The sequence below is a fragment of the Melopsittacus undulatus genome, chromosome 2 (genome assembly GCF_012275295.1).
Source record: "Melopsittacus undulatus isolate bMelUnd1 chromosome 2, bMelUnd1.mat.Z, whole genome shotgun sequence".
NCBI lineage: Eukaryota > Metazoa > Chordata > Aves > Psittaciformes > Psittaculidae > Melopsittacus > Melopsittacus undulatus.
The window spans coordinates 53,818,739-53,844,235 of NC_047528.1; the positions used below are offsets into that span (position 1 = coordinate 53,818,739).

Sequence of the window (25,497 nt, forward strand, 5' to 3'; positions counted from 1 at the left end):
ATCATTCTCCCCAAGTGCTGCTTTCTGGTTGGCATTTTTAGGTATATGCATTCAACATCTGCACGTTTGTGCAGAATCAAGATTTTGAACTATTACTCCAAGGGGAAGAATGTCTTCCTGTATCTCACACTGCCAATCTACCATGCCCATGACATTTTCCTCCCACCTTACAGCAGAAGCCTGAATCAAAACCTCAGTACAAAAATAAACACCATTATCACAATTAAAATCTATTCAAAGAGATAGCAAAATGCAGATTTATTACGTGGCTCCATTACAAATGTATTTGCTTCTTGCTCAGCTGAAAATAAATTGGAACATACCACTGGCAATCTAAATGATCAAACACTACATTAAAAAAGTTCAACTCGGCAATCACAAGCTTCCCATCTCAGTAAGGATTTTATTTTTCCTAACAAAAATATCGTAAAAAGCCCTGAATCACGACATGTATCACCACTGACACACACTGAACACACAGCTATCTACACCCTATGTACAACCATTTCATGTTACTGTGAGCCCAGCACTCAGTTCAAATCACAGTATTAGTAGTACCTGCTGCTTGTGGTTTGTAAAGGACATGAGTTTGGCTCCCCGAGCATTTTTACATCACAGAAATTCAACTGTGTGATCTCACTTTCGTTTCTAGCAATTTCTAGTCTGAGTTAAACACGCCCTCATAAACACACATTTGGTAAAGACATTTTGAGAGCTGTGTGAGGAAGCACTCTCCAGTGCCAAAGGTCAAGTAAAGAATCACTTGGGAATCTACATAAAATGACAGATGTGTGGATGTACCTGCATTCAGAAGAAATGTAGAACACAAGCAGAAACCAGCAAATAAGTATTAAGCTATTTAAATTAAAAGACCTCACCACACAGAAATGGGCTATGCTATCACATTTAACATTCAAACAGCTACAGCTTGAAACAGCATTTCAATTTAAGAAAAAAAAAATAAAATCTCACCTTTGCAAGTTTACAGTTTCTTTAGGTTGCTTTTAAAACAAAGGGCACCAAAAGCAAATTTAATAAGAAATTGTTACCATTTATTGTGATGATAGACAAGCTAACAATGTATCAAACTGAACCTGAATGTTCTGTTTCTGTAGGCAGAGATTTAACATTCAGGTGCTTTATCTGTCATGTAAAATTTAACTGCAGAAACCAAAGCTCTCCTAGTTTGTCTGATCCCATTCCCTCATCCAACTACTATAACTTTCTGACTCTCAAGGCAAGTACCTGCCAATTTGCTTCAGTGCCAGTCTTTTAAAATTCTTGGTGCAAATAATGTATGAGAGTGCTGGAGGCGTATGAGACCAGATTACTTCAACTGAGCAGCAGTGAGATTTTCTTCATATATATGAGCTGATCACCTTACTTACCCTTTGCAGTTAGGAAGAATACGTGCTTCAAGTACAGGATGCCTCACATCCTAAAGATACTTTCTTTAGGAGATGAATCCTGTTTCAAGTTACCTGGGTTTGTTTTTTTTTTTTCCCCAGTGACTACAAAGAAAAACTAGGACAGATAGCTCAGGTACAGGTCTCAAATATGAAGGAAACAAGTTCCCAGTGAATAGGCTCGTATTTTTAACAAACCATTCAAAAGTACTTAAGATTTTTATTTCTGAGTGCTCATAAAGACACACACAACTCACACCTCTAAACTTTAAATCCTAAGTATGAAATTAACTAATAGGAAAGTTCATGTACATGGCATTGGTCTAAACATGACAGAAGCATTCAATTAGGGAACTGTGTTGGAAGTTTTTGGTGAAAAGAGACTCTCATCCATAGCAGTCATTGTGTTTTTCTGACTCCATTCTGTGCACTGAATCGTTCTGTATTTCTCTCTTCAGAACTGTACTTGTACAGGCAATCTTTGAAGAAAAAAAAGTATCCAGTTTTCTTAATTTCATTAGAGAATCAAGGAAGCCACCTGATAAGAAAGTAACTTTAATCTTCTGTAATTAGCAATGGTGGAAAGGTAATGGAAAAATTCCAGCATACTGGAAAGACAGAAACTGTAACAACAGTTATGTACAAACACACTTATTCTTCACCCTTCTCTCTTCCAGGCTGTGCGTTATGCACTGTTCCAGGAATCATTAATGAGGTATGAAAAACCAAGCAAAAGGTTAACATTTAACCATTTTAAATAAAGCTCAAGCATTTACACTCTCAAAATATTTCTGAAAATAAAGTAAAAAAATCTTAGCTTTCTTGAAAGTCTTAAGGATTTTTTATTAAAAAAGCAGTTTTGTTTGTTGCTTCTTTTGAACCCAATTCTGCCTTAACATCATACTGAGACAGAATAGCATCCTTCTTATTACTGTCATACAAGTAATCACACTGAATTTATATAGCACTGAAAATGATACAAAACAAATAAGCCCTCACAAAAATACATACAGGTAGTCAGAAAACTAATCAAAAGGAACTCACCTTGTCTGTACTGAAGAGTAAACACCACTTCTAAATGCCAACAAAACCATCGATTTGCTGGCATGTCTCTTCTATCTAAGATTCTTGAGTAGAATGACTGACAGACCTCCACAGAGGAATTCCTAAAACAACTTTGGTTTACAATGATCTAGAGAGAATTCATACCCCATACATAATATTGATCTATTGTATTTCTGTAAAGCTAATATGGCAAGCAACAGGGAAAACTGTACACATGAGAATAATAATTAAAACTCAGTATGTCATATTCCAAATATACAGAAAAAACATGATTAAACACACTTATCTTCTGCTATAAATTAGCACATCCAGCCAGATCCCAACTCTTTAATACTTCATTGACTGAAGAAGCCAAGTGTTCTCTGTGTCTGATGAATAATAGGCTATGTTATGGCAAACCTTAGAAGCCTGCCGTTTGTACTGAAGGGTGTATCTATTTCAGCATGTTTCAGATACAAAACCTGGTACTGACTAAACTATGCTGGTTTTGGAAGATGACTGCCATAGTGGTGCAACATTCTGCTGGATTAGTACAGACACTTATCAAAGAGCATGTTTATATCCTGCAAGTATATTCAGAAACTAGCTTCTGAAAATTCTGTCCAGAAACCAGAAGAAATGGAAACAATTGCATCAGCTTAGTACCCTATATAAACTAATTAGTCCTGCTGAGAAACAGGCTGTATTTGCAGAAGAGGAGCACTGCCTAGCACAAATACATGTCCATGGTACTTCAATTAAATCAGTATGACAACATACTAGATAATGTGGGCATATTAATTCATTCAAAACCAAACTTACAGACAGCACAACACTGTCACAGCCTTGCTGGCTAGATTTAGTCTGGCAAGAATTTTACATTAGCTGCACTACCTGTGTTACCCAAACTAGTTTTGTCAGAAGATGCTTTGGTAGCTCTGCAGTATGGCAGTATGCTCTGCAGACACACTTGGTTCTTGAAACAACTGTAACTTACAAGCAGATTTATAATACAAAAATAGCCTACAGTAGGTTCAAAACATAGTATAGATGTGAAATGGTTACATGATGGTCAGATGGCAGGGTCATGCGGCAGCCTGTCTTACGGCAAGCATTCCCCCAACACTTTAAATGGTTCCTCACATAGATAACTTGTGTCTGAAGAACATTACACAACCTCCTATACAATAATCATTGGACAGATTAGGAAAGCTGCAAATATTGCACTGATCAGTATCTTCCTGGGGGACAGGGTTGGAAAGAATAAAAGAATATGAAAAGAGAGGTAAAATTCCTCAGTTTTCATATGCAATAGCCATCTTCCATGCCAAGGAAACAACAAATAGACATGTGACTATCTGAAGCATGAATGTAAATATTAGCACAAGACAAACAACTCTGGACATCCAGTTTAAACATGTATTAAAGCATAGCCCATTTAGAGAAGCAACATTGTATCAATGTACCCCATCCCTGAATCATCCCACATCAATGTGATCAGTTTATGCTTATTTAACTGACACTTCAGCAAACACATGAGCCACAGTAGACTAAGGTGAAGAAGCCGAGTTCCTTCCCGTTAATACATCAACAGCCATAGTCAGGTCATCTGCCCAGTTACTTTTTCACAGAAACTCTCTCCTAATTCACCAACAATACAGAAACTGAAAGGTATAGTATCCTTAACCAGAAAGCACAGAAATGCCTGAGAACACAGGAATTAGCTCCTGCAGATGCTATACTATATTTAGACCACTGACCTGCAGCAGGAGCTAAAGCAATTTGACTCGTTACCCAAGCTGTCTATGCTAGGTGAGGCTGCCTGCAAGGACACAAACTCCAGCTGACTCCTCTACTGCCTCACACTTCTTTTCCCTTTGCTGCTTGCTAACATCTGCCATCTTAATCTAAGAGTATTTTCTTCACTCAAGCATACCTCAGCAGTGCACTGTCTGACAAACATTTATGCTCAAATCCTTGTCCTCATTTACTCCTCTACAAATCCAACACTTCACAGGGTGGAGGGCAGGCGCAAGACCAAGGGCGTAACTCAGATTACATGTGTAGACTATGTGCTGGGCAGAATCCATTCTTCCACTGGCTCTGCAGGACTGGCAGTAGAAGGCAGCAATAAAACTGAAGTGGACGGATATTCTTCACACTTGAAAAGATAAGTATTTAAACAGGAAATTGCACTTTTTAAGATTCACTTTCAAAAATAAAACTGCCTCCTGGTATTCATCCAGCTACTAAAAAGTCAAAGAATCATAGAATAGTCAGATGAAGATACCAAATTGTAAGTGAAAGCTGTGAAATTTCATCTGCGTTGCTTTGATATACCTATAAAACTGTTCCAAGGGACTTTAAAAGCAGTTCAAGAGTAAAAATAAAATAAACCCTCATGCTGAAATTTTAGGATCTGTAGGAGGGCATAATTGGACATTCAAGTGTGCAGTGCTGGTGGTGTTATTATTTTTGAGAAATAACAACTGAATCCTTTACATGGTCAAAAATACCCATGTAACATGAATCGTAAACAGCATGCACGGACAACCTGACCAGAAACATCAGGCACCGCCTTTCTTTTGCAATTGCTCCAGTTTTCTTCTTAGGAGGTTGTAGTTTTCCTTGGTCCCCGGTGCCATAGGATCCAGCTTCAGAGAGACTTCGTAGTGCTTCTTTGCCAAGTCAAGATTTCCCCAGCGATGATAAAGCACAGCTGGAACATCAATGAGGAATTTCATTAGCAATATTGTTGAATAATGTGCAATCTTGCCAATCACTTGGAAAACAACATTAAAGCATTTGTTTTCCAGTGAGGGTCTCTTGCTGGCTGGTGGCACAGTAGCTGCTTGTTCTGTTGCCAACTGCAGGAGCAAAGCCTGGGAGCAGAACTGGCATGGGAATGATGAAGGAATGAATTACATTGCAGCCATAAATGGCAGCTCTTATCTGGTGAGCTCATTGCGGGTTACAAGCATAGCATAAATGAACCAATTTGCAGACACTGAAGTGCAGCTACCTCTGTGCTGGATTGTGCAGCCCTCTTGATCTGTCATATCGTGTGACAGCTTTTCTGGTTTAGTGCCCTGTTCTGGCTGGCAGTTTTTCTAGGAAGCGAAATAGAAATCTGCCCAGCAGGAAGAAGGCTTAAAAGAATGCTTTTTCTTCTAAAACACAATGAATATGAAGCAAACAAACAATACAGCTGATAAGAGTTAGAAAGGCTCTTACCCAAATTACCATGATAACTGGCAGCATTTGGATTGGCTTTAATTGCCTTCAGGAACAAAGCTTCAGATTCCTGAATAATTTAGAAGAACAAGTCAACAGGACAGTCTACTCCTTCAGTATATAAAATATTAGAAAATTGACCCATGATTGTAATTAAAAACCCTCCCAAAAATACCAGATTTGTGTGATACCACAGTACATATACATTCTAAGCCCATGTGATACTGTCTATCAGGTGGCTACAGCCTCCAGAAAACAGTAATAAAGCTACAAATAGGTGCCATGCTTTCACAGGCTGCTGTTATTTTAGCAGACAGCTATTAAGCACCAGTGAAGTCTGCAAAGCAGTTTACTTGCTTTTTTTTTTCCTACCCACAGTTACAGTATTTTCACACGTTACCTGCTGAAGCTTTCCCTACTTATTCAATCAAATTAAGGATAATATAATTTACTATTTGACCAAACTGCTTTTAGGTATCTTTCTCTTTAAAATAGTTTTTAGCATTTAAAATAGGGGCATTCCAGTAAACCCCTTTCAAATAGATCATTGAAAAGGACTATTAAGATCATCTGCTTGCAACTCCCCTGCCATGATTGCTCAAGACCTGACCTGTTTCAGTGTGGTTCTCAGTGAAGAGTAGCTGAGTGCCTGCTCCTTAAAAAGATCAAGCCAACTGAAACAGTCCTCACAAGTTATCTTTTCCAGATTCGCATTTGCAGTGGTGTATGCTGAGGACCACTGATACCCAGTTTGCTCTTAGGGAAGCTGAACTCCCTCACCAAATATTCAGAGAACAATTTACCACTAAATTTATTCTCAAATTCAAACACTTTTATTTTCCCAAAGCAGCTTCTAATATAGATACTTCTGTTCCAGAGCATATTTCCTTCCAGAAGTTTAAAAAGATACCTCTCTCCTGATCCAAATGGAGCACATGTACTCACTTGCATGCAAGTTTATATATTTTGGGGAGCAAATTTTACATAGGTTTCTATTCTGTGCTGTGTTTTAGGGAAAGTTGCCCATTCAGTTTTAATGCAATTGAACTGAAGGTGAAATTAGCTCAGTGTGGTAGGCTTCTGTCTGAATGCACACACTTGTTGTCTGAGGTATGTGAGAACAATAACTGGGGAAAAGGGTTTTCCTTTGTGCTAAGCTTTTATTACTGAAATCTACAAAACACAAGACAGGCTCTATTGAAAAAGAAAACCTGTCAGCCAGATTTTTGGTTCCACCATCTTCTCACGTGAAGCATGAAATAAGTCTCTGCAAAGGTCCCTCAGAGGCAAGACATTTCTGATGTGTCAAAATTGAATCCCTCAACTTTTGAGTGACTTAAGGGCTTCTCAGTATATCCAAATTCAAACCCAAACTGGGCTCCTTTCAGGGAACTGCTGAGCACAGAAATAAGGCTGCAACTCTCAAGCCAAGAGAAGCTGATGCGTAAAATGCCTTCATCTTTACAGGTCAAGGAAATCACAAACCCTATGGTTCTTGACAAATCCTTTTGCAGGACATCCTGTTTCAGGAGAAGGAATACCTGGACAGTACTGAACAAGTGAACTAAATGTCTGGAAACTTTTTTAAACTAATGGGTTGTCAAGCACTGGATGATGCTATCTGGAGAAGTTTCAGAATCTTCATCTATAGAGATGTTCAAGATTCAACTGGAAATTGCCCTGGTTTGGGTCAGGGATTAGACTAGATGGCTCTGACTGTCCTTTCCAGTAATAATGATTCTATGATTTTAACTCTGTCACACTTGGCAAGTCTAGTGGTGTTGACCATCAAAGCCTAAAAATCAACAGGCACTTGAAAGCATACAGTTATCAGCTGCATTCCCCCCCCCCCCCCCCAATTTTATTATTTTGGTCTAATAAGTAAAGCTTTGTTTTTTTCACTGGGCAGGTTAACAGCAATCAAAGTGAAAGATGTGCTATCCAATTAATTCACTCGTATGCCTAAAAGTTGCCACCTACACAAAGGAGAAGCACCTAAGGTATGGTCTCATCCTCTTACTGCTGGGGCATGATGGGACAACAAGGGCAGTGTGCTCCCAGAAAATATAATGACATAGATTCTAATGCTGGCTGCCATTACCATACATTTTCAACTACATGCTGAAAGCATTTTTATCACCACTACTTTGCCCAGCAGCTAGTAGAAGCATACTGGCTGATTAAAGGCTATTTAAGGTGCATCATATTCATATTACTGTAGCTATATGGAGTAAATACACATTCCAGTATATCAGTGATATTTCAAATTGCTGTATCTTGCCAAATCTTTAAGTGTTGCCAAGAAACTTGCACACTGTGCATAGCAAAGGATTTGGGTAAGCACACTGCATTCCATCTGCTGTCAAGGCCACAGCACAAAATTGTAGTCTGGCTTTATTTCAAATACAAAAAAAAAAAAAAGCTGAATGGTTTCAATTTATTGTATTTTTTCACAGAAAAAGCATAGATGTATACATTACAAAAGTACAGCATCCATATTTTCAAAGAACTAAAGATAGTTTGATTCTTCATCCATTGTGATAAGAACAAGCATTTAAAGGAGACCTCTAACTTCATATAACAGATATTAATTAAAAAAACAAAACCACCAAAACAGCTCATTCTTTATGTGCTTTTGTTTCTGGAACAATAAGTCATTCATGAGTAGATACAAACAGAAATCATAAAGGGTTGCTTTTTTTTTTTTTTAGGAAAATCATCTTCAGCTGAAAATCAAGTATACTTGAAACTGAAGGAGAATATTCTGTGGCAAATGGAAAGAAAACTCTTGTAACATAACATTTTCAACTCACTGTTTTTTAAAATAAGATATAACAAAAGGCACAGAACAAATCTTACTTTATGGCAACAGAGCCAATACAACTTTTATATACATACATAACAAGTAATCAAATAAATGAAATGCCTGAGGTTATACAACACATCAGACACAGCCAGGGAGCCCTCTGAAAATTATCTCCATCACCTTGATAGTCTCCATCCCCTCCTACTCCCCTCCCATTTCAAACACTCAAATCACTCTTATTAGGGAGTCATCTACTTCTCTGTTTTTACATGGTGAGGGGGTGGACAAGAAGTCTGAATTTTCTATGCATTTTAATTGTCATTTAGCATTCTCCCACTTAGCTCCCTCACCCCTTGTAGCTGCTCTTTCAAGTTGATGCAAAATACAGCTGCTGAGATCATAACCTTTTCTAAGTGAGTCCATTTCTCTATCCCCTTAATTTGCTCTCTCTGTTACAATTAATCTACTTCAAGTGACTAGTTAAGGTTTTTGCTCTGTGCAAACCTACTACTCCATACTGAACTACTAAAACACTCTCTGGCTCCCTGCTTTCTTTGCTGGGCTCCACTGCTCCTTATACTTTATTTAGGATGCTGACCTGGAAGCTTCCTTTCCCCACCTGTAATTTCTACTTTGCCTCCACACAGTCCCCTGCAGCATAATGACCTTTCAGACCTAGCAATCAAAAATACTACCTCTTTTTTAAAATGTTTTAAATCCACTAAAACAGAATTATTTCTCCTACACCTGGAGAAGTTTTCTAGCTTGTTTTCAACTTACCTTTTCTACTTGTCTCATTATGAATGCTCTTTATTCTGTCATGCTGCATGCTCTTCTTGATGAGTAACTATACAATCCTCCATTTTTTTCCACAGTCACGACTAACCAAAATAATCTCAGCAATTACCTCCTCCATAATCTCATCCCTTATACATCCTGGCCATTAATTTGTATCCTTTTGGAACTTTGTTAAACTAACCTAAAATATATAACAGTCTCAGATGGAGAGAGAAAAGAAATAAGAATGTACAGAAAAAACCCCAGCCAGTCTACAAACAGCGATGGGGTGTCTTAACAGCAATTTATCACAAACTAAAGCAAGTGCTGGGTTGTCACAAGCCCTGGCTTCTCATGTAGATATGTCATGACTCCACAGCTGAACAGGACTGTAAAAATCCAAGTGATTGGAGGAAAAATGCATCTATTCTGAGAAGTTTCACATCATTAAGTCTCCTTAATTTGCATATACTGAGGATATTCCTTCAGTGCTGCTAACATTACCGCTATCAAAAAGCCACCAAACCCCCCAAAAGCCATTATTCAGTAAATGACAGTTTTCTGACAAATACAGAAAACTTCCTTGATTATTAATTTGTCCATATCACATACATAAATCAGTGACTATGGAGTAAATTAAAACAACTAAATTTATTAACTGTGTATGATTTATTCTGTCAGCTCATACAATTCCTCTTGGAAAAGAACTCATTCTTATCAATTCAATGACATTTACTACTTGTAAAAAGAAGTAGCTAATGCTGAGGTAACACCACTCACACACTGGTCCACTGCATCCAAGAGAAAGTTCAATACAATGCTCAATGCATGGACTTTTTCCTCTTAATATTCTGGAATTACCCAGGTATCCCATCCTCAGTCTTCAATTAGCAAGTCTGTGTATCTCTGTTTTAGATAGTGTCTGAGCAAAAGGCTAGAATTCATAGGGGGTAATGGTAAGCCTTGCTTCCTTTACATACCAAAAGCACAAGAACTAGTGTATCACATCTAATTTTAGCTCCTGAAACAAGGCCTCTAAATCAGAGCAGGCTCTCTCTCTCGGCAGTGAAGAAATACAAGACCCTAAGTGCCCTCTAGTGTGCCTAAATGCCTATTTCTCTTCAATGACCACTGACAGTAGTTTAGGTCAGCAACATTCATAACCCAGGGATCTAAAATAAGATGGGATGAACTTCAGACAGAATCACACAGCAATACTGTGACAGAAATAGGCATTTAAACCTGATTATCTAAGTCACAGTTGACAATGACCTCCTCAAACAGTTTCTACAAAAAGCTTAAAGAGTTTAAACAAGAAAAAAACCCAACCAAACCCCAAACCTAAAATTCAACACTCAGAAAGCTCATTACCTACCTTATATTTTTGTGATTTCCCCAGTACATTTGCCAATGAAAACATAAGGGAATGATCATTAGGTATTAATTCCAGGGCCTCTCTTCCAACTGCTTCTGCTTGAGCTAGATTGCCTGGAAGCCCATTCAGTGGAAAGAAAACAAAAAAGGCATATTTTAACACAGCCTTACTAGTTAGTTTTCACGCTGCAAGCATGCATATTGTACAAACCGAGTACATGCATTTTTAAAGAAAACCAGGTATCATACACATGCAAATGTAAAATTACACAGAATAAGACAACAGAAAACCCCCATTTTGTTTTCAACAGGTAGCATCTTCAGAACAGCAAAGCACAGATTCAAAAGTTAAGTTTGGTCTACAATACAAACATGCTTCTGCAATGATGGCATTTCAAATAAGGATTAGAAATTCAATTTACGGGCTGTATTCCAAGTGATGCTTTAAAACCATTTATAGAGTGGCTGGACAGCCAACCAAGAGGCATGCCTCCTTTTAGATAAATACAGAAAAAGCTTTAAGTTCTGCTAGCCACTGAACTATTCATTAAAACATTAAAATATGCTTATACCTGTGTTATCAAGCAATATAATCATGTTGTTCCAAGCCAAACTATGCTCTGGTTTCAGAACTGTAGCATTCCTCCATGCATTCAATGCATCTACATGGCGATTCAAATCTGCGTACTAAAACCAAAGAAAAACCCAGTCATTTCACTCTGATTTGTTTTACTTTCCTACCATGCACAAAAGACACTAAAGAGCTGTTTTAAAGAGCTATTCCATTCTAATAGAACTTCTTTTTAGAGACAAAAAAGTGAAATGCAAGAAGAATACTATGGTAGTATGGAAGAGAGAGTGCTATATACCAATTTTAACATGCTTTGCTCTGCCACCCAGGCTTGTTTTCACATATGCATGTACCAATAAGATAGGGAAGAAAACCAGCATAGAATCTGGAAATCTACACAAGAGAATAAGTAAATATTTACTTATAATTTCCAAGAATCTAAATAAATTTTTTTAGGGCACAGTTCTACTACCTAACAATACATGTATGACTGAAAACAGCCTAATATTGGGAAATGACTAATAATATATCTTGAACAAAAGACCACAATCTGTATTTTTGATTATACCCCTCTGTATGAAAAAATTAGGACTACAGAAGGTTGCTATGGAAGGAAGTATGCTGAGAAAGCAATAGGAAAAACTACCAAAAATATTAAATCAACCTGAACTACAAATCAAGGAAACCGAATTAAACTATCAGCATATTTAACAGCACAGTGGATTTTTTTTTGTTATATGCACACACACACAGATTCCTGTCATAGAAGTAATTTATTCAAAAGCACTTACCAACCGCCCTAAATTGTAGTAACAATCTGGATATTTTTTCCTGTGTTTAATTGCTGTCCAGTAGCTTTGCTCTGCCTCTTCAAACCTTCTTAAACTGTTCTGTACTATTCCTAGATTCATCCATGCAGCAGCAAAATCAGGCCTGGGCAAACAGGAAAAAACGAAGAGAACAATTGAGCATTTAGAAAACAAGATCCTACTGATTGTATCATTTCCGTTCAGTTGGTGCAAAATGCTGCTTAGCACTGTTCTAAACATACTGTATTTGTACAGCTAAGGACAGCAACTCCTCTGCTTCTTGGAGCTCATTTCTTTCTTTCAGAATATTTCCAAGGTTGTTCATGGCATGTACGTATTTAGGATTCAACCTAAAATTTAAAATTTAAGAGATGATTATTACATATGGAACATGTATTACTATATAGAAATTCCTAGCTCTGCAATGCTGCAGATCATGAAAATGAATACCTAAAAATTTTCTTCATGTTGAACATGAAAGAAATTTTAGGATTGATCATTAAAGCAGTAAAATTTCTAATACCTTACAGCCTCTCTGTAGTATTTGATTGCAGCACTTTGATTTCCTTTGTCAGCCAGGTTTTTGCCAACATTGTAGTGCACCTGAAAACACAGATGAACATTGTACCAGATGTTACACAGTCAGATATTTTGTGAAGCCAAATTGCTAAAAATTTTCACTCCAATAAAGAACAGTCAGCACCTCCATCACTCAACTACTGTTTTCTGCTGTAGTCAGATACTTAAGACTGGACAATACATATGATGAAGACAGAAAGACAAAAATCTGAAGAATAAATTAATAAATCAACTTCTCTGTTCCAGCTAAAAACTATTCACTTCCTGATTTCATAAATGAGGTTACCATACTTTCTATAAGACTCTCTATATGGCGACCTCCTGCTCTTAATTTCATTTATTTGTCAGATATGTAAGAGAAAGCCAGACTCAAATCTACCATAGCAGAATAAACACTACAGCAATATAAATGTTGATTGAACTTTGCTTTCGCTATAGCATTAACTAGAAGAAACTCAATGCTAACAGAAAAACTAAGCTACATATTTCAAAACCAAAGGAAAAATAACAAATATGCACACCATTTTTGGGATAAAAATGCATCAAAACGCATTTCTGGAATAAATGTATATAGCAACATGTTTGAGACCTTGCCTGTTAAAAAGCAGAGAACGAAGAAAGGATTTAAAGCTTTGAGATACACCTACAGGGAAGAAAACATATCATCTGAACTTATGGCACAGACTAGATAGGAAAAAACATATTTCAGGACAAATCTCAGTTGGAAAGAATCTTGAATCCTACTTTAAGGCAGATCTCAGAAGACTACATTAGCTGATCAAAGGGAAGACTCAAGTTTAGAAATAACAGCAAAGTACTGTGAGCACTTAAATCACCCTGAACTACAGATCAAGGAAACCAAATTAAACTATCAGCATATTTAACAGTACAGTGGATTTTGACTCCTGAAAACAGACTTTTTGGCAACTAGATCAAAACTCATTACTTAAATCACCTTACTATTTGAAATCAAATTGTATATACCTCATCTGAAACAAACACTTACTGTCATTTCTTCCATACTCTGAAAATCTAATTTAAATTTTTTCAAAGACACTATGCAGGAATTGCTTCAGATTGACATACAAAAAGATAAGTCTGTAATGCATTTAGAAAACTCTAATCCACCTACATTCAAAAAAGGATTCTACCTGATGCGTCCATCAGAGGAAAAAATCCTAATTGTATTTGGCACAATACCTGGGATCTATTGATGTAGTACACACAATTATATTTGAACCCAGTTGTTATGTTATTTAATTGTTGAATTCCATCTCTATATGATTGTGACTATGCAGTAACATACCATCAACAAATAAAGTTAAGAATATTTTCTGTGCTTTCCAAAATCAGCAAAAGAGTAATTTCACAGTGGTTCTACAGACAGCGAGGATGCTATAAAGCTTACCAAGCATACACAGAAGCAGCTCCTCAGGCTGCTAGATATAAAATTGTACACAAATTTAGCATCCTATAAAAGTAGTTCTAGCACAGCTCCCAGGAAACAAAATATTCAGGCATTTCTATTTTACATTCATAAAAATATGACAAGGCCCATGCCAAAGCAGCAACAGGATGGTACTTTTATATCAAGACATAGGTGTTCCTAAAGATCAGTTGATGGTGTCAAGGAAAAAAAAGAACAGCATTGTTTTCCCAGAAGTCATTACAGTAACATGATATATCTTAAAAGATGTTTCTTAGGACTGAATTCTATCATCAGTTCAAGGACAGAGAATTGCTTGAGAGAGTCCAGTGCAGAGCCACAAAGATGATTAAGGAGTGGAACACCTCCCTTATGAGGAGAGGCTGAGGAAGCTGGGTCTCTTTAGCATGGAGAAGAGGAGACTGAGGGGTGACCTCATCAGTGTTTACAAATATGTAAAGGGTGGGTGCCAGGATGATGGAGCTAGGATTTTTGTCAGGGATATCCAGTGGTAGGACAAGGGACAATGGGTGTAAACTGGAGCATAGGAGGTTCCACGTTAACATCAGGAAGAACTTCTTTACTGTGAGAGTGACAGAGCACTGGAACAGGTTGTCCAGGGGGGTTGTGGAGTCTCCTACGCTGGAGATATTCAAGGCCCGCCTGGACAAGTTCCTGTGTGATGTACTCTAGGTTACCCTGCTCTTGCAAGCGGGGTTGGACTAGATGATCTTTCGAGGTCCCTTCCAACCCTTGGGATTCTGGGATTCCAGAAATTTTTCAATACACTGTGATATCATTCTTATCACACTGGATTGCTCTCATTATATATGCTAAAGTTTACAGACTCAGAATTTATTCAGAGCAAATTCAGTTATTAAACCTTGCTGTGTTTCCAGATAAACTGTGGCAAAACAGAAGGAATGATTTCACTCAATAATATGTAATAGACTCTAAAATACCTGACTTCACCATTCAGTAGCAGCAAACAAGATTATATGTAAACTTTAAGAAGCTTTTTGTTTGTTTTTTGAAAAAGTCATAAGCATTACTGAAAAAAAGCAATTAAAGACTGGGGACAGAGCATATGTGAAAAATCTTGGTATACACCAACCACTCAGTCTTCCACCTGTCAATTGCCTTGTGCTAGGAAACAGTCAGCATTTTACTTTCTGATCCTATTTACTCATTTTTTTAAAAAGCATGTAACTTCTTCATATCACTTTCTATCTCAAAAGCAACAGCAGCAGCAAGAATAAATGTCTCATGTAAACAGTTACGTAGATTGCAGACGCCTGAGAGATATCAATTCTCTCAAGTCAAAACATCAAATGAAATACTAAGTGTACATGTATATTTTATGAACTGAATAGACATATTAAAACGGAGAACAAAATTATTTAAATGAATTATTAGCATTTTTAATGCTGTATTTCTTCTGTCCTTAGATATAGCTTCTGCGCAAAAGTTAAGAATGTTTCTATACAATAGCTAAAAATTAAGAGGTCCTTGTTACATGTAGATTTCCTGATTTTCCTTCAGGTGAAACTGCAGCTCTAGTTATCTTAATGTGGTGGTGACAAAGAAGGGAAGAAAAACTAAAACATACCAAAAGAACTCCTCAGCCTGCCATAAACATCCAGTGACAAAAACAGCTTTACAATGGATTGTAACATGCAGTAACAACCTGCTCAGCAAAGGGTGTTCAGGCACACACAGTCATTTGAGAGTTGCAGGTGACTTTTGCCATACAGTCATGCTTCTCACTTCACTGGCCATGACAGGGAGATGCCAAGATCAGCATTTAGCTCTGCTCCCCTGAACCGGGCCTACAATAACTATCTGCCCTCTGCTAAGCATGAGGCTGCAACACTTCTTGACTTCTACTATGACCGCTGCCTGCGCAACATGAGGACCCAGGCACTTTCTATATATCAATGTGCAGGAAGAACCTGGGCTTTAAAAAATGAAGGGCCAGTGTGATGCTTTACAATTTATCTCTACAGGTGTGGTGGTTCTGCCTTTGACAGATACTGTGCATGCCAGCCTGGGAGGGAGAATTTTCCTTTCCTGATTAAACACTTGAAAGCAGACATAAAATTTTGTTATTAAATGATTAAAGATAGATATTAACAGGAAATGACCTATTACATTATGCCCATATGCTCCTTTATCAATCTTAAACAGGTTATTACTTTACAGTAGTTGCACTAAAAAGAGCATTTCTTAGGATGCATAAACAACACAATATTCTCTCAGGGCAATTAGGTAAAAATACCATAAGGTAGAACCCAGTTGATCTCAACAGGCATGTGTTTTTTAAAGTTAACAAAACAATGGCACCATAGCCTAGCCAAAGAACTGACTCTGTTTGTTTGCAATACCTCAGTTGGCCTAAGAACCTAGGATAAAAAAGTATATTAAACTATGTTAGACACACAGTGCTTGAACTCTTATTTAGGAGTTTAAATGTGCACACACATTTAAATGAGGGAGAAAAATTATATTTTTCTGTACAAAACCAAATTTGCTGTCAAACAGATTTTTTGGATTTCTGTTTTACTCAAAGCAATGTAGGAAGAAATTGAAATGTAATATCATCTTCCAGGAGGTACACCCCCTCAGTTGGAGTACTACTATTATCAACTCTTTTATTCTCTCTTCCTAGCTGCTTTTAATCACTTTTTCAGCAGATATGAACATTTGCTGAGAAGGATGGAAGCAAAGCACAGCTGTCAAAATTTGTACAGAAACATGCAGATGCTTCTGTTCAATGCTGGCTTTTTCCATCAAACACTCTTTCCTCTGCTACTGAAATTCTGTTTTCTAAATAATAAAACCTTTCTGAACTTCATCTCTTTTGTGGTTAATGTTGTCTAAAATTTCTTATGTATGACTGTGCTTGTATAAAAAAATTTACATCTAAAATGGTATCTGTGTGGCAAAACACTGCAGAGAGCAGCTATAAACATAACCCACAGCACTTAAGGTAAATTCTGCAGAAGATATTTAATACACAGCATAGAAAGAAATTCTCAGCATCTAAAGGAAATGCTGTCTAGATCACCTTTATGAATCCTTAAACAGCACTAAACCTTGTTCTGTCATAGAGGTTTTACAAGCCCTTTTAAGAAAGATAGAAAGTAATCTCAAACTCTGCAGTACCTTTTCAGTATTAGTGTAACTTGTCTTTGACAAACTCGCATCTGCAATAATTACAATCTGCATAAAGCATCAAATACAAAGTTATTAACTACACCTAGTATGTAAAGATAGACTGGTTAGTAACACATTCTGTTGGGAATATCGTAATTTCCTTGTTTATTATTGTAGAAAAGTTGCTAGTGAAATGTTTTTTTAAAAATTATGTTTATTAATTTATATTCTTTAAGGAAAGAACAGTAGTTAGGAGAATGCAGAGTTTGCATGCAGAATATTAACAATTTAATATAATTTAAATTCACTTATTCCATATCTAGGAAAAGAAAAATGGTGGCTATTTCCCAATGTATTTAACAATGCAATTGCAATTTATTTAGGTAATCAGAGGAAGTCATCCAGAAATAAAGACCAGTTTCAGATTCGTAAAAACTGACGTGGCTTTGCTAAAAGCTGAGAAAAAGTAACTTGGCACTTCCAAAAGTGCAAACAATTCCAACAGCAAAAAAAGTGGTAAGATCGCATTTTGGGGAATAATCTTTAAAATTAAAAGAAACAATGTTTAATGAACTCACCTCAGAGGATGAGGAGCATGACTGCAATGCCTAGAAACAGTGAACAGCAGTAGAACAAGGGCAAAATCTCATATAACTTTATGTATCCACATCTGCTCTAGGATTTCTTTTATCATCAGCGGAGATAAGGACACAGACCTAGGGTGCAGTCTTTCTGGCCTACGGCAGTCATTTAGTCCAAGGTAATGATGAACCACTGCCAAAATGGACAGTTTCTCCTCCTCATTATAAAGGGAGCCTCACTGACTCTGTCAGATGTAGTTTTCTAAAGCTAAGGAGATAAATCCAAGCCAGTAGCCTGATATGGTGAAACAGCATTTTTTCATCACTTGTGATTATATATTTCAGTACTTCAGCAAAGCACTCCAGGATAACTAAGCTTGTAACATAAAAACATCAAATGAAAAGATGCCAAATTGGATCCAGTGAGCCTTTCAAACCAGTAGTACTGAAATATTCCAAATTTATAAACTATTTATAAAGCCTGGTATGACCGGTAACACACGATCAATGCACATGGAGAAAACAGTCTTTGTAACTGTTTACAAAATTTGCTTTAGCATAAACAACACAGGCCTGGTTCTAACTCATACCGGTGTATATAACCACTGAGCTCCAGGAATGAAGTCAACCTGTAAGCTATGAATAAAGGTGGTATGAGGAAATGGAATCAGTATTCAGGGACCTCCCATTCAGCGAAGAAAAGTACTGCCAAATGTATTAAAAACGCATACCGTTTCAGTCTAACAACCTTTGAAACCAGCTTAAGTGCAGGACCATTCAAGTTCAAATTTGTGGCATAATCCTGGACATGTTTAACCTGTCCAGATCTATAACATGCTTCTTTCTCTCTCTTAAAAAAGAATAAATAAATTTAAAAAATCTATATAATATACATAACAAATATAACAAAATATTTAAAATAAATAATATTTGAATTTTTTAAAAAATATTTAAAACAATTAAAATCTGTATTGCAAACTTTTTTTTTAAATAAAAATTTCTGTAACTTTGTTATGGTACCTGATTATTTCCACTGAATTTTAAAACCATTGTGCAACACTTATCAAAGTTGATGCTAAATTTCATCCTCAAGCTAGATGCATTCATCACTCAAAGGGATAGATTCACTGCTATGAGGGACAGTCTAATTTAATGCAGTTTCCACACCTCTACCTAAACAGATGTTTAAATATTAGTCTTTAAATTAGAGAAGGCACTGCTGTAACTACCTGTTACTTAGAATTAAGGTAAGTTTACTCCACATTGCTCACAGACAGACAATTTGGAATTGAAAAGCTGTACCACAGAACACAAACTAGGAGGTGCAGCTTTTGTTGCTAGTTGGGGGACACCTGGAGAATCTGGCACCCTGGCTACATAAAGGAAATAAAGCATGACCACATTACACATATTAAAGATGTCTAAGAACAAGAAAGAACTAGTATCTGTGTTCCATCTTTTGGTCTGCATCAGCCACCCACTGAAATAAACAGGCCAGTGAAAGAAGGTTCTGTGGAGTAATTTATAAAGGAAGCCTGCAGTTTCAAGATGACAACAAAAGACCACAATAGAACCTAGACCCAATTTTTACATTTACTTTTGTCAAAATTGAATAAATGTAGCTGAAACCATAAAGAAAAAAACAGACTGGTTTTCACACATCGATTCCCTAATGCTGTTGCCTAGGACTGATTTCAAAGTAACTGTGATTTCAAAGTTACTCCTTCAGCAAAATTTGAATGTGAACCTACAAACCCCTCCCTGTTCACATCGCCATGCTTTCCATTTGAGCAAGCTGTCACTAGTGGCACTGCAGCTCAGGCGTGTCTACACAGCCCAGTGTTGACAAACACAAGCTCATTTTCCCTGTACACTTATTGGCTTTGAACCAACTGCATTAGTTCAGTAGCTTGCATACAGCTTATCGGCTCAAGCACAGCACTGTGTGAACACAGCTACACAGCTTCCCAGCCAAACATGGCTGGAGTCCAAGGAGCTTTGGAGCACAGGCAAAGAGTACGGATCTGTCTAAAGCACTCTTACTATGGCAGATGGATGGAGTTACACACAAAGAAACAGACTGCATTTGCTCCATTTATAGTATGCACTTGTCATCCAGAAGACAAGATATACTGAGGTCATCATTAAAAAGAAGATGGTTGCCTACCACTGCCACACAATAAAATACAACAGCTTTTTTCTATGTATTGAAATCTGAGATTGTTGAACTACATCACCATCTTGTAAGTATTGGCCATATATGTTTTTTACAGCTTACTGCTGCATATTTGCATTCCAGTAGATGCTAGGTTTTTTGCAAAGTTGAGCATTCACAAGTCCTTTTTAAACTCTGTGTCTTGAACTGTATTGTCTAGATGCCACTCTAGACTGCAGAAATCTAATCTTTTAAGACATCAATGTATTTGTATTGACAAGCTGCACATTCCTATTTCAAGGCTCTTCAAAGACAGTCTGCTAAAATTCAGACATGAGAGCTGTGTGGTATGCTCCAACAGATTACACTCTCAGCTGTCAAAGGACTGCTGTGGAGGTCACCTCTGTTGGCAAGCTAGATTCAGTCTACTACGCCAAACACTGGTGTTCAGCCCAGTGAAACATCCTACACATTCCCACCCTCTTTCCTGTTCCCTCACTAAACTTTGCAGGAATACTGCAGTTTTCCCTAATGCCCATGTCTGAAGATTCTGGCCCATTCAGCCACTGTAAGAGAGCAGATGTGGAAGCAAATACTTTACCCCCACATCCTGCAATTACACTGACTATATGCTGCTTTGTCCCTTACCTGTGTTTGCTACATATACCACTGGAAGGCACACAGAAAGGATTGTAAAAATATAGCGCAGGCATTGCGCTGGTGAATACATTGCTACAGCTTACTTACTACAACTTACTTTCCTTTTGATATTTTGTAATAACTTGCAATTACATACACAATTGTTTTAGTAGATTTTATTAACAGTACATCCAATTTGACTGGATGCCTTTCCTGAAGTGTATTCCCTCTTCTCTCTTCCCTCTCCTCTCTTACTCCCAAGTTCTGAATTACAATATTGCAATTTGCACTGTCTGGTATTTTGACTATGCTCCCACTGTAATTTAGGTGACCAACCTGTCGATGTCATATTCTTGCACCAATAAAGACTGTGAGTAACACAATATATCAGCCATACACAATGCCTCCTTTATCCCAAATCTCAAAACACTTAAAGATTAAAAGTCCACACAAGTCACTTACTTTTGCATTCAGAGGGCACACAGAGAGTGCACTCCTAAAAAGCTGTTCTTCTGACCTCCACTGATTGCTGCGGAGTGCACACCGCATAACATTTATCAACAAGATTCCAAGAACTGCCACAGCAAGAATTTTCTTGAGGAAAGAGAGACAAGTTAAGAAAAGAAACCATTCATCTGAAGCACTTCATCATCAACTTTACTGATTGTTTTGATGGTACCTTTTTCTTGGCTTGCTTACTCAAGAGACTAAATCCATATGTAAACAGAATACAATATCCAATACTGGGGAGGTAGATAACTCTCTCTGCAATAACAAATCCTACTCGGAAGAACAGATTACTTGCAGGAAGAAAAGGGATAATAAGAAATCCAAGTCCCAGTGTAAGAATTCTGCAAATAAGAAACAGATTCTTAAATTAACCACAAATCTTAACAAAAGTACCTTTTCCATTTAATGTATAAACCTTATTTAACTGTTGTAGAAGGATATGCATATGGAAGAGGGTATTCAAATACAGCTTTTGAGAGTTGCTAACAAAATGTAAATTTCTGTGAGGTTTTGACACTTCCATCAGGCACTTTTAAAATCCTAGCTGTAATTTCCAGAAAAGCAATGTTCATGCTTCTAGGCCAGAAAATAGCCCAATTACACATTAATTACATAATTCCTGTTTAAAATACACAGGCAGGAAAAGTAATGGTAAAAGCCACGTGTCTATTTTTGGAACTAGTAAGCCAGTAAAGAGGGGAAAAAATATAGCTTGCTGTTAAAGAAGCTGCTTAGGTACACATCCTACTGAAAAAGTGTTTTCTTTCCTAACGAATACATTAATAGTAGAATCCATTGTGGTTAGCCACTTGAAAGTTACTAATCTATGCTGTTTCCACAGCAGTTTGTCTTCTTTGCCTTAGGTATTTATTTTAGGATGAGTAATCCTCAGCAGGTAAATCTTGATGGACTATACAGAGCTTAAACAACTTAAGACTAGGTACCTTACTTTTACAGAGATGATACGAGTAAGAACCCTAGATCTGTGTCAGGTGTTTGTTATAAGGGCCACATGGATGGTTTTCTACTCTAATTTATTACAAATAAATCTCTAAACTGTAATGTAGATGTGTTCTTTTACTCTCTTATCATCCCCAAGAGTCCTAGGCCTTCACTATACTTTTTTCTTCACTTTTTACTAAAAACTGTTCAGCAATATAGGATCAGTGAGTATGTTTTTACTAGAAAGTATGACATCATTTGTAGCACTTGTAGGAGGGCCACAAAGATGATCAGAGGGCTGAAGCACATCTCCTATGGGGATAGGCTGAGACAGTTCGGCTTGTTCAGCCAGGAGAAGAGAAAGCTCTAGGGAGACCTTACAGCAGCCTTCCAGTACCTAAAGGGGCCTACAAGAAATCTGGAGAGGGACTTCTTACCAGAGCATGTATTGATGGGACAAGAGGTAATGGCTTTAAACGGAAAGAGGGTAAATTTAAATTAGATATAGGAAGACCTTCTTTACTATGAGGCTAGTGAGACCCTGGAATGAGTTGCCCACAGAAGGTGTGTATTCCCCATCCCTGGAAGTGTTCAAGGCCAGGGTGAATGGGTCTTCGAGCAAGCAGGTCTAGTGGATGACCTTTAAAGTCCCTTACACCCCCAAATCATTCTACAATTCTATGACTGACTTGTTTAAAAGTTTTAAAGAACTGGGAAATTAACCATACATGAAATCCATGGGAACAGAATGTGAATAGTTAAACAGAAGAACTTAGTAAGACAGAACAGTTTACAATAACGTTTTTAGTTCCTTTGGGTAAAGTACAAGTACTTTCCTCAGTACATACTGTGGATCAGCATTTTACTTTTTAATGTACGGCCACAGCCAGCATTTCTACCTCCTGTCAAGGCACATCTCTCTTTCATTATTAGAAGATTAAAAGAGATGATGACTCATAAAAAGTAGGGACAAAAAATATCATACATCATTTCCTGCTCTGTTCTGAGCACATACTACTTTCTACCAACTACAGTGTTAAGGATCTCAAAATGCTGTTTCAGGAAAAAAATAAAGTAGCCATGCATACCTCCTCCTCCAACTCTGTTTCCTAGTAGTCTGTGTACAGTGATGGGCCCAAATTGGGATAAAACTGTAATGACAGCTATAAATATTTATTTGAACTGCATTTGCTAGACACTGGTTCCACTGAATTGTTAAAATTATCAATAGTGGATTTAACAAAATAATACTGTACTTAAGTTGGCCAGGCATTTAAAATTCATTGCTGTCTCTTACCTTCTCTTATGGCTGTCTTCTGAGCACAGAGCTTGGCATATCAGACCAATTAGGCAGAACCAAAGTGCTGCAAGTGCAATTATCCTCCAGTCGCTGACAGATTTAATGAGGGGTATGCAGCCCATTGACCAATCAAAACACAGCCACCAGGGACACAACAGCAACCATGCATTCAACGAATAGTAGTAATTATAGTTTATAGCCTGTCAGTCAGAAAGAAAACAAACATTTATTTGATACTAAACTTAAGGGGCAGGGGGGCAACTTTATTTCTTCTCGCTGCTGTCATTTCCCTTATGACAAAATATACTTTAAAGAGATCTTAAATACTGTTAGTCTACAACTAGTTACATATTGATTTATTTTATAGCTGTTAAATTAAATTTTAATAGTTTTCTTTTTAATCATAGCTATGTGGCTCTGCTATTCAGAACTGGCAAATGCAATTTTGTGCTGTCCAACCAATATCCACATGTAAAAAGAATAATTTCCTACAATAGGAGAAAGTGTCAAGAGAAAGCACCCACTGTCTTCACCCATCATTCTCCATCTCCAGAAAGAGCCCTAATGCAGCCAGACAAGACATACTTCAAATGTACCAGACCAGAACTTTGTGCTATTTTGTTCAATTGTGAAAGAACAGATGAAAAGTCAACAGTATGTGGAAAAAGGATGAAAACCAGCAAAAGCTAAATCCTTGAATGGATGGGAAAAATAGCAAGTAAATGGAAATGTACTTCCATGTGTGCATTGCATGCTAAATTAAATGTAAAGAATATACAAGGTATACTATTAAAAAAGAAAGATGCAGAAAATCATCACAGCAGCGCAAGTAATGGTGACACATCACACATCTTTAAGTGTAAAGACTGCCCTCTTTATTGTTTCTTTGAAGCACAGAAAATAAAATTCAATTTGATGACAAAGACAAATGTTCTGAGCTGGCCAGAAAAAAAACAACTTTATAACTTACTCTCACAAACAGACTGTCAGCAAACGAAGCAGGGTTGTCTACTTCAGTGAAAGCTGGTGGCCCTGTGCCCATAATCCTCCAGCGTATATAAAGTATACTGGCCCCTCCAGACATCAGAAGAGTTATCCTGAAAAGCAGCCCCTTCTTTAACAGCCCAGCATTCTACAGGAAAGAAAGAAAAAAACCAAACTCATATAAAAACATTATTCATTATCTTCTCCATTACATTTTCATCCTTTTGGTCACTATCTCAGAAAGAAGAGGCTATTCCTGGGCATTTTTGCTATTAGAGTTGACATTTTTATTATTTTTGCAGTTAGTAAAAAGCTCTTAAACTTTACTATGCTTTCACTGATGAACTGCAAAATATTTTTGGCAGCATTTTCATTTCCTTCTCAATCAGAAAACTCTTATTCAAGAAGTTTCTCTTCTATGAATCCTCAGTAACTATAGCTGATGCAATTTTACACAGAAATTTCTGTTAAGGAATTTGAGAAAAATATGGCCTTTAGAATATTCCCTATTTAATTGGTCTATCTTTTTAAAATGGACGTAGATGAGGCACTTAGTGACATGGTTTAGTGGTGGTCTCGGTAGTCCTGTGGAAGAGATTGGACTTGATGGTCTTAAAGGTCTTTTCCAAACTAGTTGACTCTGTGATTCTGTTATTCAATGATTCTGTGATTCTATGATTCTATGATTACTTTGTTGACTTTGCTGTGAATAGGTATATCCAGTTGACTATCACTGTCACACAAAGTTTTTGTCCACTTAAATCTCTCTGGAGGTAAAATTACATATATATCACAAGAAAACTACATAGTTAGAAAGTGGGAAGAATTAGAAACTTAATTAAAATTTTCACAATTGCTACTGTGATTAAAAAGCTAATGACAGGCACAAATGAAAAGAAAAACACTGTATACTGTAGAGATTCTTTAAGCTTCACCAGTAGGCACTGGGCACAGAATAATCAGTAACTATAGTCATATTAATTTTGAACTGACCCTGCTTTGATCTGACACAGCTCTAGACTCTTTCCTTGTCATATGCTTGTTAAAATTACTCATTATATAGCAAAATCGTAGAACCATAGAATAGTTGGGGTTGGAAAGGACCTTAAGATCATCCAGTTCCAATCCCCCTGCCATGGCCAGGCACACCTCACACTAAACCATGTCACTCAAGGCTCTGCCCAACCTGGCCTTGAACACTGCC

General features: G+C 37.2%; 1 protein-coding gene across 2 annotated transcripts in view; it reads right to left on the minus strand.

The window, feature by feature from the left end:
- Positions 1–229: 229 nt before the first annotated feature.
- TMTC4 (transmembrane O-mannosyltransferase targeting cadherins 4) overlaps positions 230–25,497 on the minus strand; it is a 55,210-nt gene continuing 29,942 nt past the window's right edge. For both annotated transcript variants that reach the window (XM_005145228.3, XM_031045572.2), the window contains 11 exons: positions 24,280–24,441; positions 23,307–23,509; positions 21,237–21,408; positions 21,020–21,151; positions 12,545–12,624; positions 12,264–12,371; positions 12,004–12,145; positions 11,214–11,328; positions 10,643–10,755; positions 5,685–5,754; positions 230–5,169 (listed from right to left, as the gene is read on the minus strand). In XM_005145228.3, the coding sequence (XP_005145285.2) occupies positions 5,018–5,169; positions 5,685–5,754; positions 10,643–10,755; positions 11,214–11,328; positions 12,004–12,145; positions 12,264–12,371; positions 12,545–12,624; positions 21,020–21,151; positions 21,237–21,408; positions 23,307–23,509; positions 24,280–24,441 (1,449 nt within the window). In that variant the 3' untranslated portion in view covers positions 230–5,017. The remainder of the gene's footprint in view (positions 5,170–5,684; positions 5,755–10,642; positions 10,756–11,213; positions 11,329–12,003; positions 12,146–12,263; positions 12,372–12,544; positions 12,625–21,019; positions 21,152–21,236; positions 21,409–23,306; positions 23,510–24,279; positions 24,442–25,497) is intronic.